This window comes from Apaloderma vittatum, unplaced genomic scaffold (assembly GCF_000703405.1).
Source record: "Apaloderma vittatum isolate BGI_N311 unplaced genomic scaffold, ASM70340v1 scaffold35982, whole genome shotgun sequence".
In the NCBI taxonomy this organism is placed as follows: Eukaryota; Metazoa; Chordata; class Aves; order Trogoniformes; family Trogonidae; genus Apaloderma; species Apaloderma vittatum.
In genome coordinates, this window is record NW_009704745.1 from 12,345 (window position 1) to 27,296 (window position 14,952).

The 14,952-nt window shown below is 51.7% G+C and overlaps 1 protein-coding gene across 1 annotated transcript in view; it reads left to right on the forward strand.

Moving 5' to 3' along the window:
- Positions 1-13,498, forward strand: part of LOC104270718 (rab-like protein 6) — a 17,884-nt gene extending 4,386 nt beyond the window's left edge. The window contains exons 3-7 of the mRNA XM_009865151.1: positions 7,450-7,668; positions 8,306-8,654; positions 10,788-10,959; positions 12,657-12,706; positions 13,295-13,498. Of these exons, the coding sequence (XP_009863453.1) occupies positions 7,478-7,668; positions 8,306-8,654; positions 10,788-10,959; positions 12,657-12,706; positions 13,295-13,498 (966 nt within the window). The 5' untranslated portion in view covers positions 7,450-7,477. The remainder of the gene's footprint in view (positions 1-7,449; positions 7,669-8,305; positions 8,655-10,787; positions 10,960-12,656; positions 12,707-13,294) is intronic.
- Positions 13,499-14,952: the final 1,454 nt, after the last annotated feature.

A 14,952-nucleotide genomic window follows, 5' to 3' on the forward strand; every position in this document is an offset into this window, starting at 1 on the left:
GTTTCTTCCAACCCAAACTGTTCTGTGATTCTATAATTCTGTCCTTCAAATAAAAGAACTGTGCTTATGCTGTACGCTGGATTTTTTTTTTTCTGGATTTTTTTTCTCTTTTCCTGGCTTTGATGTTTTTTAAGCAAAGAAAAGGGAAAAGGGACTGTGTATACTGAGCTGCTCAGACAAGAAGATGTGCCCCAAGCTGTCTGAAAGCAGACTGCCAATTAAGAGGTGACCTAAGCAGACTCCCAGGCTCTGGATCCCTCTGCTTAGAACAGTCCTTGCCTGCTGCCTCTTGTCATCAGCACTGGATTAACCAGGAGAGTAATTAAACGCTGATATGTCTCATCTGTGACTGTGGTGGATTCTGCATCTTTTGACATCTTTGTCATGATTCACTGTTCTCTAGTTCAACCACGACGACTTGAAATCAATGCTGTGTATGAGGCTCAATGCCTGTCTAATGCAGGTCAGCCTGAGTCATCATCCCTTGTGATGGTAGAACACGTGGATGTTTTATTAAAGAAAAAAAAAGAAGGAAAGAAAAAAAAAGTGGTGGTTGCTCGCCTACAAAGCATCTTGCTTGCGGCTGTGGCTGAGCTGGGCTGTTTTTCTGTTTAACAAGGAAACGTCAGGAGAGCCAAGCCTGACCTTGCTGAGGTCTGCTGAAGGTGCCCTGAGAGCGCTTCAGCTCTGGGTTCTTGCCGTGGGTAGGAGGCTGGATCTTTAACAAGGGCTTCTCTTCTCCAGAACGTTTGTTGTTGGAAGCAAATGGGTGTTAAACTGTACAAAAAGCCCAACGTCTTGTACCGTGATGCGAGAGCCCTGCGCCTTGATTGTAGAGTTGTCATGTTCTTGGCTGCCGATGCCCTTCTGAGCTCTGTCGCCAGTCTCGGTAGCCTTGCAGTGCCTGTGAGCTGGTGGAGGCAGGAAAAGAGACACTGCTGGACTTTCACAGTGCCCGGAGAGGACTCTTGTTCACAGCTTCATCCTTTGAGGACACTGGTAACCATCTGCAGTTGGAACAGCTCTGTTTCCCTAGCAGAAGACCTTGCAGCACATCTCTGCAGATGCACATGCTCGTTATTTCTCTGCAGCTTGGCATCCATGTCGTGCTCTGGTTTTTTTATGTAGTTCTCACAGTTTTCTGAGTGATCTGGCAATTTTGCCTTTTGTTTCTTGCTGGAAAGGGGCTACCACAATAAACCAGATGTGCTGAGATTCAGAGGGTGTGGATGTATTCTCACCATCACCTGCAATAACTGATTTCCCTCAGGATGCCAGTTACAACCCCACAGTGCCCAGGAGCAACCTGAGTCCCTAATAATCAGCTTCTACTGCAGTGAGTAGGTTGTTGCAATTGCAACAAAATCGATTGCTGCAGAAATTTCTCTCTGGCATAAAGAACATGAAAGTGTTCTCCTACGAAGCCACTCAAACCTAATGGAGATTTTATTGGGTTTAAAAAATGAAATGCTGGAAGCTCTTTTTCCCTTGCATCTGAGTGAGGAGCAAAGCCGGAGAACATACCAGAGAGACGTGTGCAGGTCTCCTGATCGTTTTTAAGCGGGTATGTGAGTGTTAAGCTCGCACATGGATGTGCTGTAACCAAGGACAAGCTTCAAAACTGGAGACACATTGAGGATGTGGCAGAAGAATGGGGTATGTGTTAAGAATTTGTGACACTACTTTTCTTGCCCAAATAAGAGGAATTGCCTTGCTATCTGTAAGCAGTTAGCTCATGTGAGAACAGCTCGGTGCGCTGTACGTTTCACATGTGAAGCAGAGGTAGTTTTGTTCACAGAATCGCAGAATGGCTGAGGTTAGAAAGCACCTCTGGAGGTCATCTGGTCCCACCTCCCTGCTCAACCAGCACCACCTAGAGCCAGCTGCCCAGGGCTGTGTCCAAACGGCTTTTGAATATCTCCAAGGCTGGAGAATCTACAGCCTGTGCCAGTGCTTGGCCACCCTCACAGTGGAAGAAGTGTTTTGTGATGTTTCTAGGGAACTTCCTATGCTTCAGTTTGTTCTTCTTGCCTCTGGTCCTGTTACTGAGCAGCACTGAAAAGAGCCTGGCTCCATCTTCTCTGCACCCTCGTTCAGGTGTGTAAGTACATTGATAAGGTCTCCCCAAGCCTTCTCTTCCCCAGACAAAGCAGTCCCAGCTCGCGTGTGAGAGCCTTTCTTCACGTGAGGGCTGCTCCCGTCACTTCATCATCTTCCTCGCCTTTCATTGGACTCTCTCCAGGATGTCCGTGTCTCTCTTGTACTGGGGAGCCCCACACTGGACACAGTGCTCCACATGTGCCTCTCCAGTGCTGAGCAGAGCAGAAGGATCCCCTCCCTCAACCTAACGCAGCCCAGGACACCACTCACCTTCTTTGTGGCAGAGGCACCTCGCTCACTGATATTCACTTGGTGCCCACCAGGACCCCCAAGTCCTCTCCCACCACCCAGCTGGGTGACCCCCACCATGTATTGATGCGTAGGCTTGTTCTTCCCCAGGGAGAACTTCAGGAGGTCCCTGTCAGCCCATTTCTCCAGCCTGTCCAGGTCCCTCTGGATGGCAGCACAGCCCTCTGGTGCATCAGTCACTCCTCCAAGTTTGGTGGCATCTGCAGACCTGCTGAGGGTACGCCCTGCCCCATCATCCACATCTTTAACGAAGATGTTAAACAGGACTGGGCCCCGTATCGACCCCTGGGGTACACCACTAGTTCCTGGCCTCCAGCTAGACACCATGCCGTGGGTTCACCCCCCTCGGGGCCTGGCCTTTCAGCCAGTTTTCCATCCACCTCACTGCCTCCCCATCCAGCCTGTACCTCAGCAGCTTCCCTGCCAGGATCTGATGGAGACAGTGTCAAAGCCCGGGTATCCACTGCTCTCACCTCATCTACCAGGCCAGTTATTGCATCATAGACTTTTTATCAGGTTGATCAAGCATGATCTGCCCTTGGCAGACTACTCCTGATGATCATCTTGTCGTTCCTGTGCCTGGAAATAGTTTGCAGGATTAGCTGCTCCATTACCTTCTCAGGGGTCAAGGTGAGGCTGACTCAGCTGCGATTTTCTGGGTCCTTCTTGAAGACAGGAGTGGCATTACCTTTCCTCTTCAGGAAAGTCTTCAGGCACTTCTCCCAAGCACAATCGATCAAAGATCAAGAGTGGCCTCACAGTGACATCTGCCAGCTCCCTCAGAACTCGTGGGTGCATCCCATCAGGGCCTGTGGACTTAAGTGTGTCCAGGTTTGTTTTGTCCAGGATCCCCGAGCTGATTCTGTTCCACCAAGGGTGCATCTTCCTTGTTCCATGTTATCCCCCTGGTTTCTGCGACCTGGGATTCCTGAAGACTGATCTTGCTAGTAAAGACTGAGGCACAGAAGGCATCCACAGCCTTTTCCGTGGTCTGTGTAACCAGGTCCCTGTTCTCAGGGAGGAAGGTGCCCACATTTTTCCCAGTCATCTTTTTGTCACCTCTGTACTCACAGAAACCCTCCTTGTTGTCCTTGACATTCCTGGCCAAATTAAATTTCCTTTGGGCTTTGGCTTTCCTGATCTCATCCCTGGCTGCTCAGATGACGTCTCTGTATTTCTCCCAGGTTACCCGTCGTTGCATTCACCCTCTGTAGGCTTCCTTTTTGTGACTGACTTTGTCCGGGAGCTCCTTGTTCATCCACGTAGGCCTCCTAGCATTTCTGCCTGACTCCTTACACACTGGGATGTACCAGTGTTGAACTTGGAGGAGCTGATCCTTGAATCCTAACCAGCTTTCTTGGGCACTTCTTCCCTCCAGGGCCTTATCTCACAGGACTTTCCAGGCAAATCTTTGAAGAGGTCAAAGTCTGCTCTCCTGAAGTCCCATCTTGCTTGTGATAAAGGGGGGTAAAACCCCCCTTTCTGAACTCCACCAAGGCCGCCTTTGACCTTCGCCTTCCCAACAAGACCCTCTTTTTGTGTGGGTGTGAGGTCCAGCCTCTGCCACTCCGAGGAGGAAGTTGCCATCGGTGCTGTCCAGGAGCCTGGTGGATTGCTCACGTCCTGTTGGCTGCTCCCTCCAGCAGATAACGAGTTAATCAAAGTCCATGAGGACCAGCGCCTGCGAGCGAATGTGAGGCTGCTCCTGTCTCTTTGTAGAGGGCCTGATCCTGTTCTTCCTGGGCAGGCAGCCTGTAGTGGGCACCCGCCTGGTGTCACCTTTACCTGCCCTGTCTTGAGCCCTGACCCGTGAGCTCTCGGTTGGCTCCTCACCCATCCCCAGGCAGAGCTCCAGGCACTCCAGCTGCTCTCTCACACAGAGGGCAGCTCCTCGGGGAAGAGGAGGTCTTGTTCTCCTGGCTGGAAGCAAGTTGTTATCCTGTGGAACTGAGCTGCTTCCTGAGCTCAGAGGGTGTTTGCTTCCATTGTTTGCTTTTCTGCATTTCACAAAGAGGCTGTAAGGTCTGGCAGTTCTTCTCCGTTTTGTTGATGTAGAGAATTCTTTGTTGTTTTGCAATGAGGTCGTGTGAGCCCGTTCCCTGCTCTGCAACATCTCTAAACAATGGACCAGGAGTTCACATGGAGCAGTAATGTTAGGAAAAAAATGCCTTTTTTTCCCCAAGTGTGCTGTCAGTGAGGAACGCGCTCATGCCTGTGGAACAAGGCTCCCCTTTCCCAAAGAGCAGACAGCTCCCGCGACTTCCACCTCTTACTGACATCTCCCGGTGTTGCTGTAGCTAAATCCCAGCACAGGTCTGTGGGGATTAATGGAGTCCTGGGTTTTGTTTAATGGTGTGTTATGGTTCTCTAGCTTGCAATAAAGAGAACTCCCTGAATCTGTTTTTTACCACTTAATTAGGAAGGCAGTTCAATCTCCCAGTTTGCTGTTTCAGAGCTTAATTTGCCGCTTTTTCCTCTGACGCCCAGAGCCAGAGTGCCGGTGGCTGTGCCGGAGGAGCCAGCCTGGCTCCAGATGAGCTCCCTGCTTCCTCCCCGCTGGGTCAGGCTGGCCAAGGTCCCTGGCTGGGCTGTAGGTGTCTGAAAGCGAGTTTATGCTGTCCCTGACAGTATTCCCGATCTGTCCTCTCAGCGTCACTAGACATTGATCTTAAACATTGATTTGGTTTCCTTCTCCTTACATCTGAAGAGTTTTGTACTATTTCTTTGCTTTTATGGCATCTGTTGTTTCTATAGTGGTACACAGCTGCGCTAGACCAGGTGAGGGAAGCTGAGGATGCTCTGGTTCACAGTAGAAGCCCCTGATCTCCTAAAATACAGCCCCACAGGCTCATCCTGCGGTGTGCCATTCCCTCAACTTGTCTGCATTATCAGAGTTCGGGTTTTTCCTCTTTCTCCAGCCCCAAAAACTGATGTGGCGAGTGGATGCTGCAGGCTGCCCGTGGGGCCGGCTCCGCTGGCAGGGCTGGTGGGACACGGTTGGTCCGGTTTTGAGGCCGTTGCACACGGGTTGCAGCAGGATTTCTTTCATCACCGGCAGCAGCTCCGTGCACAGAGGGCTTGCTGAGGAAACCCCAACGCGCTGTGTGATCAGACACAGACCTTGGTGAGCTTAGTCATTTTTGGTGGGTACCCGCACCTGCAAACACGTTGGCTCGACACAAACGCAGGCTTGGCAGCGTGTCAAGCGTTGGAGAGAGCGGTGCAATGTGCTTGGTTTTGCATGCTCTGAATTCCTTCCAGCTGGAACCTCAGGACCACAAGCTGATACTAATTTTGCATTGTCAGACCTTGTTTATGCTGCAGCCGTGATTTTCCTGACGTATATTCACTCCATTGCTTTGCTCTTAAGCTGTCGCTCAAGGATTTGTGTGGAAGGTCCGGGTGGAGGCAGGGTATTCTCTGCGAAGGGAGGTGACCCACTTTGTGTGGGTGTGTGTACACATGTGGATGTTCTTTTCGAACTGGGAATGCTTTAAAGGCTGCAGGTCCTGTACGGTGTGCAGAGAAGGACGGTGGCAGCAATCTCTGAAGAGTCCCCGTGCTTAATAGAGCAGTGACATGGTAAGGAGATGCAGTGTCACTAGTTAATAGCATCCTGCCGTTTTTAGGATGCAACTCCCTTTTCTTTTCAACACTTTCCAAGAGGGAACCTTGCCAGTGCTTCACAGACCTCAGAACTCGCTCCCTTGTAATTCCTCCAGCCTTGGAGGCTGTTTCGGGCACGAGTTTTCTTCTCCTTTGTGTGGGGCGGGCTGTGTACCTCCTTTCTGGCTCGGTATGAGAGCAGCAGTGTTATTGATGAAGAGGCTCTTCAGCTGCCTGGCTCTGCTCAGCCGCGAGCTGCGTGGAGAGCAGGAGAGAGCGGGTGCAAGCCCTGGGCTTAATGCTCTAACCCAGACAAGCGCTGGTTGTGATCCACGTGTCGTGAGCATGGGCTCCCGTATGTCCCAAATTATCTGTTGGCAGATGTTTTTGTGGCTTTAAAACTAACTTGCAAACCAGCCTCCAGCCGTGAGAAGGGCCAGAGTGAGCAACGCAGTCACCCACGCTGCCGTGGGGCCTCGGCGTGTCCCGTCCCATCAGCGCAGAGTCCTCCTCTGGCTCTCACGGCACTGCCCGTGACTGGGAACACCTGAGGAATTTGGGTGTTTGGGATTCCTTCTGTGCCTCGCAAATCTAGTCTGTTCCAAGCTATAATAATTTCTTCTGTCTCTGCATAAAAACAAAAGGCTGGGTTTGTACAATCCATATGGAGTCATTAAAAGGGCAGTGGTGGTTGTGTGCGGTACGTTGTCAGGGACTGGGTGTCTGTTGCGGATAAAGCAAATAGAATGAGGAAGGGTGATGCGAGGGCTCGTCAGGCAAGGCTGGGGAAAATATCTATATTCCTGACATGAGCAAATCCTTCAGAAAGTGTTAAAATTGTTGAGTCCTGAGGACATTCAGACAAGAATCCTCAGCTGGTAGTCTGAACACACAACTGTGTTACACACGGGGAGTCTGACAGACTCCCAGCCCTGAAAGTGTGTCCTTAGGTTAATTCAATGTGGGGAATGTTAAAGCACGGTTCTGGTATCTGGGTAGCTACCTGCTTCAGGGAGCTCTGGAGAAACAGAAATAATTCTGGGAAGCTAATAGCTGCAAGTGAATTCCCATGGCAGTGGCTGTGTATGATCAGGTGTAATTACAGGATGTGGAGATCAAGGCGGGCTGTTTAATTGATTGATCCTTGCGAGTTGGACTGGAGATGTTCTGACAGGCTGTAGCACCAAGGCTCACCTTTCCCAGCCACTTATTTTTGCGGTAGCAGCCGCTGTGTGACGCATCCTCCAGCGGCCCGTTTTGTACAGCGCTGCAGCCTGCGGGGAGCTGGGCAGGGTGCAGGGGGAAGCTGCCCCGGGCTGAGGGACCTTGACCCTGAGGTTGGTGGGAAAAGCCAGGCAATCTGCTTTTGAGGGGAGACACATCTGTCCTGGCACAGCCCAGGGGTGCTGGGTCTGATCACTGTCTGGTTTACAGCGATGGGGAGGCGCCCGGGGGGAACCCCATGGTGGCGGCTTTCCAAGATGACCTGGATCTGGATGACAAGATCCCCAGCAGACCCATGCTGGCAGCAGAACGGGTGCCCAGCAAGAACGTCACCCTCTCCAGCGAGGAGGAGGAAGAGGAAGAAGCGAAGAACTCGAAGGTCGTGCTCATACCTGATGAAGACATTGACACGGAGCAGGAAAAAAAAAGGTACGAAGCACAGCCTGAAGTGGGGGGTTGTGCTAGCAAACTGGGGCTTCTTCTCAGACCTGCCACCGACTTCTGTGCAGGCGCTGGGAAGACTCGAGGGGTCTGTCAGCCTGTTCCTTCAGCTGTGAGCTGGGGCTGTAGGTACTTCAGGATGGCTGCTTCCCGCAGTGTTTTCTGCACTGCCCCCAGGCAGCGTGCCTGTGAGCGCTGCAGTCACTGGTACCTTTGTGCTTGGGAATGGCCCAGCCTTTTCCCCAAGTTTGAACAAGAGGCTGTAACAGAGCGCCTGGACGTCTGTTCATAGCAATGTGAGGAGAGCAGAGGAGTCACGGCTTGTGGCGAAGGGAGTGGAAGTCGTTCACCGCACCCTGTGCTGGAGAACGATGAACCGGACCGTGTTCTCCGCATATCACATCCTGCGGGCGATCGTCAGGCCTGGCCCCTGTGCGCATCAGCAGCCACAGGGACACGAGGGTTATCTTCAGCCTGGGGGCAGCCCCCCCGGGGATGACCTGCCGTTGCTGCCGAGATGCACATTGCAGCCCTTGAGGCAGGCTCGGCTGTTTAATTGGCCACTGTGCTTCGCTTCACAGAGCGGGGGTGGACGGGCTCTGACAACTTGTTTCTTTCTTCTCAGGTCTTCCAGAAACTCTCTGAAACCACAGAGTGAAGCAATTTTGACCAAAGCAACTGACACGAAGCCTCCTGACAGTTTACCTCCGCGTTCTGGGTCCGAAAGAAACAGCAGCAGCAAGGTCAACCCCAGCCTGCCAGCTGCTGCTGCTGCCACCCCAGCAGCAGCCCAGGCCCCAAAGACCACTTCCCAAAGCAAAGGACATGCTCTCAAGCAGAAAGTGGTCAAAGAGGAAAAGCCTGAGGAGTCTGACAGTGATCCAGAGGGACCAATAGCTACTCAGATGCTCTCGTTTGTTATGGATGACCCAGACTTCGAAAGTGAGGATTCTGACAGCCAGAAGAAGAAAATGGTAAATAACGTGCATAAATTGCCGGGCGCTGCTGCAAAGCTGAGCTTGAAGTGTTGAGGCATCTCGCTGAGCAGAGCTTTCATCTGCTCTCCCATCTCTCAGCACCAGTCACAGCGAGTCAGGTGCTAAGCAACCTGAAGAGATTGATATAAGCACAAACCCACTAAGGCTCTGGTTGTGGAAGCCACACGACAGCGAGGTTCGTGCTTGTGGGTCTTAATGTGCTGTTTATTCTCAGCGAGTCCAAAGCATGGTCAGTCCAGCAGTGTGGAAGGTATAAAATACAAAGCCTAATGGGTTTTCACCCAAAGTTCAGCATGTAGAAGGGTGTGCCTGCCAGAGAGAGCAAGCTCCCTACAGTCAATCCAGCCGTCAAAAGGCCGTAACAGAATTTGCCTGGCAAAGCTTCTTACTGAAGTAGGAAAATCTGCCCAAGAAAGACATCCCAGCGTCGCCAGGTTGGCTGTAACATCTCAGTGCGAGGGCAGCTGCACAGTCCTGCCTGCAAACACTCGATCCCAGAGTCCCCGCTGCCCCTGTGTGGGGCACTAAAGATGTGACAGGTATCTTCTCTGGGCCAGTAGGAACTTGCTGCTCTGGCTGTCCCTGGTTTCAGTGATCCGTACTCGCAGCCAGCAAAGCAATCTGGAGAAGCTGCTCACCGGTGTTTGGGACGGGCAGTTGCTGTTCCTGGTGTCTGGGTTCCCTGCTGCTCAGGAGTGTTTTGTGTGTTTGCATGATTCCAGAATCCTGCAGAGAGGATGGTTATCTCAGTTTCTTTGACCTTGCCTACGTGTCATGCTGTTTATTAAGTAGTTTTCCATTCATTTAGCATTTTCAGTTCTTGCTTCTCTCAGTACTTCTGTATGAAAGTAAAAGTATTTGGAGCAAGTTCATTTCTCTTAGCGTGCAGTGATGAGAAAGGGGATTTCCTGTTGCGACAGTGTCAGGGAGATGCCCCACAACCTGTGAATGCTTTTCAACCACAAGATTTACTGGTCAGGCAGAGCAGTAAAACCAGCACCGTTAGCAAGGAGGAGGAGTGCATTGCCCCCAGATCTGCAGCAGAGCCAAGTCGTGCTTGGTCAGTGTGGAGATGTTAAGAAAGGCTGGTCAATGAATTCTGAAAAGGAGCGGTTGGCAGGTGTCAGAAGATCATTAAACTTCATTTCCATTCTCGTTGTACAGAGACAGAGGATTGTTGGGTGATATCCACTCTCTGCAGCATCCTGGGTTTTGCTCCCAGGGCCCCTTTGACCACAGAATCACAGAATCACAGAATGTTTGGGGTTGGAAGGGACCTCAAAAGATCCCCCAGTGCCACCCCCTGCCAGAGCAGGGTCACCCAGGGCAGCCCCACAGGAACGCGTCCAGGCGGATTGGAAAGTCTCCAGAGCAGGAGACTCCACACCCTCTCTGGGCAGCCTGGGCCAGGGCTCCGGCACCCGCACAGGGAAGAAGTTTTTACTAATATTTCTGTCGAACCTCCTGTGCTCCAGCTTGTACCCGTTGCCCCTTGTCCTGTCATTGGACATCCCTGAGCAGAGCCTGGCTCCGTCCTCCTGACACTCCCCCTTGACGTATTTATAAACATTGATGAGGTCACCCCTCAGGCTCCTCTTCTCCAAGCTAAAGAGCCCCGGATCCTTCAGCCTTTAACTCTCGGGTCGATTAAGGGAATTATTGCTCTGCAAACACAGGCCCGTTCCTTGGCCCTGCTGCCTGTTGTTTCAGATACCCGAGGTGGCACAGAGCTACGCAGCAAAAAGGTTTTGTCTGTCAGGCCCAGAGGTCAGTTTTCCCCAAAAGAGAGGGGCCTCACCAGGGCAGTTAGAGGCTGATGCTGCTGAGCTAACACAGGTGAAGATCTTGTTTAATCCGTTTGCATCAAGAATTTGATTATCGTAGCACAAATGTTATCAGAGCACGCTTTCCGGCACTTGTGCTCCTGAGGCATTTTACTAAGGCAAGAGATAGAGCTTATAAGCTCACAAGCATTGATTTCCAGGCAGTAACAGCTACCATTTCCTTCCCTGCTCCCCACCTCCTGACATCTGGCGTCCTCGGGTACAACAAGCTTAGAGATTTTGGTTGAAAGATTTGTCGGTGTTGTCTGGCTTTTGTCGTCTCTAGGATGAATTCCCAGTCCGGGAAGATCTCTCTGAAACATCTGATGATGATACCTCACTGGCAAAGCCACCCCAACCTGTGAAATCAACAGTCCACTCCTTCAAACTGAAAAATGACTCGGATCTTTTTGGTTTGGGTTTGGAAGAAACCGGTCCCAAGGAGAGCAGCGAGGAAGGTAAAGCTCACGCCTTATTTCCACTTCTGCTGGTTTTGTTTGTCAGGCATTTGCTTTTTCAGAAATGGTTCTAGGGTGTAAGCAAACCAGTCTGCACGAAATCAAATACCCTGTAGCTTCACGCAGTGCCCCGTGTGAGCCTTTAATGTGGTTTAACACAGCGTAAATCACTTTGAGGTTTTTCCCCATGGGAGAGGGCGAGCTTTGCTCATCCGTGGCCTCAGCCATGCAGTATTTTTGTCGTGGCTGGAAGCAGAGGCACGTCTTTCCCAACCTGCTTCTGTATTAGGCTCCCCACTTAGCCTGGCATGCCTGGGAAGTGGGGTTCAGCGCTGCAGTGTCCACCCCCTCAAAAATTTGGATCTTGAGCAAAACACTCTGATGTACCCCGCCAATTTGCCTTCATGTTTTTGGGCAGGGTGGGGCGAGGTTCTGATCACAACCTAAGTGTTCCTCAGGCTTTTTTCTCCTTCCCCCCTTTCCCTGAGGGATGAAATCTTATTTGCGCAAATAATTTTGCGGTGTCTTGGCAGTACTGCAAAGCAGCTTCCTGTAGATCTGCTCCTGATGTCACCATGAAAGTCGGGAAGTTAAAGACTTAAGGCTGTAAGCAGCACCAGAGAGAGATCTCCTTGAATAGCTGTTCCAAAAGCGTGAGCAAGGTGTCACAGGCTGCGATGGCTTCACCAGCCTGTCGCTCTGAGGTGCTGAACAGCACAGCTTGAAATAGCTGGAAGTGCATCTGCAGAGGCACGGGTCAATAATTTAACTTCAGCTTAGCATCTTTAATAATTCAACGTGGGTTCCTCCTGTCTCCTCTTTCTGGGATAAATATAAAAGCGTGTCTTGGTAATCAGTCATTTCGAGCTTGCCCGGCAATTAGACTTCTCCACGGCTGACTTGTATTTCCAGATCAACCAAGGGGAAAAAAAAAAAGAGTGTGTAGGTGAGACTGACAGTCAAATACCACGTGTGGTCCTAGAGCCTCCTGTGAAACAGTTGAGCGGACAGTCCCCTGCTCGAGGAGGTTGTGCACAAAGCCGTCAAATCTGCAGCCGAGTCATCGGCCACCATATCCTGGGACAAATGTTTCGCCAGCAACGGGCTCTGGGACTCGTTTGGCGCCGTGAGAGCAGGACAGGGCTGCGGCGCCGACGCTCTGGCCTCGCGGTGACACCGGTTCCGTACCCGGTTCAAATGGCGGCGAGGGCCATTCGTGGGCTGGCGCTGTGTCCACGGTGCTCCGGCCGTTATTAGCTCAGCTCGCAGAAGCACAAGCCGTGCCTGGCAGGATTTCCATCTGCCTTCAAGTATTTAGTGGTCAAGGCGAAAGTGTTCCGGGAGCTCTTCTTCAGGAATTAATAATCTGGTCCCCACGTTGGCCTTTGCACCAGCTCGTAATGCTCTTCTCTGCATTTGTTTCTTAGTAGCTGTGGTGGAGTGATCCTGGGTCAGTGTTCATAGCACAGGGTGATATAGATAATATAATGCTCATAGTTAAAGTAGATGGGTATGGTTAAGTTTGGGTGCAACTGCTGGGGCCTGTGTTGGTTTCTAGAGGGGCACGGTTTGTCCCGAGGTGTTTGCACATGGCTCCAGGATGGAATGTTTTGTTCTCAGAAATCGGGGCAGGGCAGGATTGCATCTCCTGTGGTTTAAATTGATTAAAACCAACGTTGTTTGTCTTGTTTGAACAGATAAACAAGCTTCTAAGGAGAAAAAGAAGAAGAAAAAGAAAAGCAAAGAGGTACTATTTAATTCCTTAGAGCTGCTCTGCTCTTACTTACCAGCCCAGGTGAGGGGTGGCCGTCTGCAGTGTGCTCTGTGTGCCCGGTGGACTTGCTCCCGTTCTCAGCCCTGCAGCCAGGTCTGTGCCTCCCAGGCTCTGCAGGCCATGAAGCTCAAAAGCAGGCTTTTAGACCAGCTGAATTTTGAAAAAGCAGCGTGTGAGTTCATGAAATACGGGATTAAACGGGGCAGTGTGTGTCTGGTGACAGCACCGTGGCTTTTCCCGAGCAGAGAGGTGTCCCCCACAGACCGAGAATCAGAGGAAAGTCTGCAGGAGGCTTCGTCTTGACATTTCTGCCAGTCCAATTCCGTGGCACTGTCAGGCACAAACTGCCTGCCAGGCCACTGCTATGTGTAAATCACATGGTCTTTCCTCTTTTCTGTCCAAACTCACAGAAGGGTCTTCCAGAATTAACTCCAAGCCAGCCTTGGTCCTAGATGCTTCACCCTAAGTCAGGTTGCTGTCAGAGCCAAGCTTCAGGGCGACACGTGCTGGGTTACTGCCACGCTCGGAGGATTTGCTAATAAAAATGTTCTCATTTTGCAGGAGGAGGAGAAGTCTGTGAAAAAGAAGAGCAAGCACAAGAAGAGCAAAGAGAAGGAGGAGAGCAAAGAGGAGAAAGAGAAAAAGAAGAAGAAAAAGAAGAGCAAGGAGAAGAACAGCGAGATAGATGAACTTGAGGCTTTTCTTGGAGGAGGAGGAGCCAGTGTGAGCAAGCCTCGAGGAGGTGGGGACTATGAGGAGCTCTAGGCTGGCCGCGTGTACGCGCAGCGGACTCTTCCGTCGTGGCTGTCTCCATCTTTTCTTACGAGCCACACCAGGACAGGGGCAGATGTGTAAAGCTTTGGCCGTTTGCCGCGTGTTCTCGCGAAGCGGAGTCGGCAAAACGAAAAGCTTCGCATCTGCGTGGGCTGTTCTGGTGCGTTCGCTACACAAAGCAAACCCGGCTGAGATGTACTTGAGTAAGGGGAAGGTTCAGGACGGGGTTCCCGGCTGCCAGGCTGTCATTTTTTCTCCTTCCAGAGATGCCCTGTCACATTGCTGGCGGGGTGTGGGAGGCGAAGGGGACCTGCCTCCTGCTCCGCCCCTGCTGTATTCCGCTCCTGCGCACCCAAAATTCCTGTCTTGTTAAGAGGAGTGCAACAAAACATGCCGCATGAACGCATCGTGCTCGCCTGCCTCGAGTGTGTAACTTCTGATCCTTCCTATTTTTGTAATGAGAAAGGTGGCATTGGCCGTTGCTCCACCCAGCAGTTGATGGGCTTTCAAACGAGCAGATGGTGCTGTGGGACAGCGCTCGAAAACAGCAGCCGCAGGGCCGGCGCGAGAGCAGGTGTGATTTTGGACCTTTCTGCACAGCAGCTTAATTAGCACTCACTGGTGCTGCTGGTGGAATTCATGAAGCCCCATTGATTTCCGTGGCCCCAGTGTCTCAGACACTACACGTAAGCTGCTATGCAGTTTGGGAAAACAATGCAAAGTGCAAAGCTAACTGGAAAACGAGAGAGAGGAAAATCAGTGCTTTCCTGCATTTCCCACCCTTGAATTTCCATATACTAGAATCCCTTCCCTTCGGCACCTCTCAGGGACGTGACTCTCCCATGGAAATGAAGATATCCGGAGCTCCAGACCTGTCTGCGGGGGGAGTGTTAGCATGGCAGGGCATTTGCTTCTCAGGCATTTTACAGCCACGCTGTAAAACACCGTCTGCCAAGAGGGACAGCTGCTGTAGCTTTGGCAGTGTCCTTCCCCGCCCGGCCGAGCCCGGCCCGCAGCCCCGGTGACTGGGCTGAGCCCGCTGGCAGCCCAGGGTCTGCCTTGCCCTGCCCCGAGCCCTTGAGCCTGGGAAGCCTTCTGATTTTGGCTTTCAGCCTAACACCTGTGGATCAGTACCTGCTTGGCAGCACCGGTTACCGTTGGACGGGCACTATGGGCCGGCCCCCGGCGCTTGCCCGTGGCTCGGGGAGCAGCCCCTGAGCTTGACAGAGTTCGTTCATTCTCCCCACCCCTTGTGTTTGGGTTCTGGTGGCCCTTCTGGTGAAGCTCCCTCCAGGTTCTGTGCATTACGTTTCCCTGTTGCCTGCAGGTTGATTTTGAGGTTTGGTTTTGTTCTCCCTTTCCCCTTTTTGTTGTAAAATGTCAATCATGAAATCCAGCCCGAGGTTTCCTTCACATCCCTATGAAGCAAGGTGTTCTTTGATCTC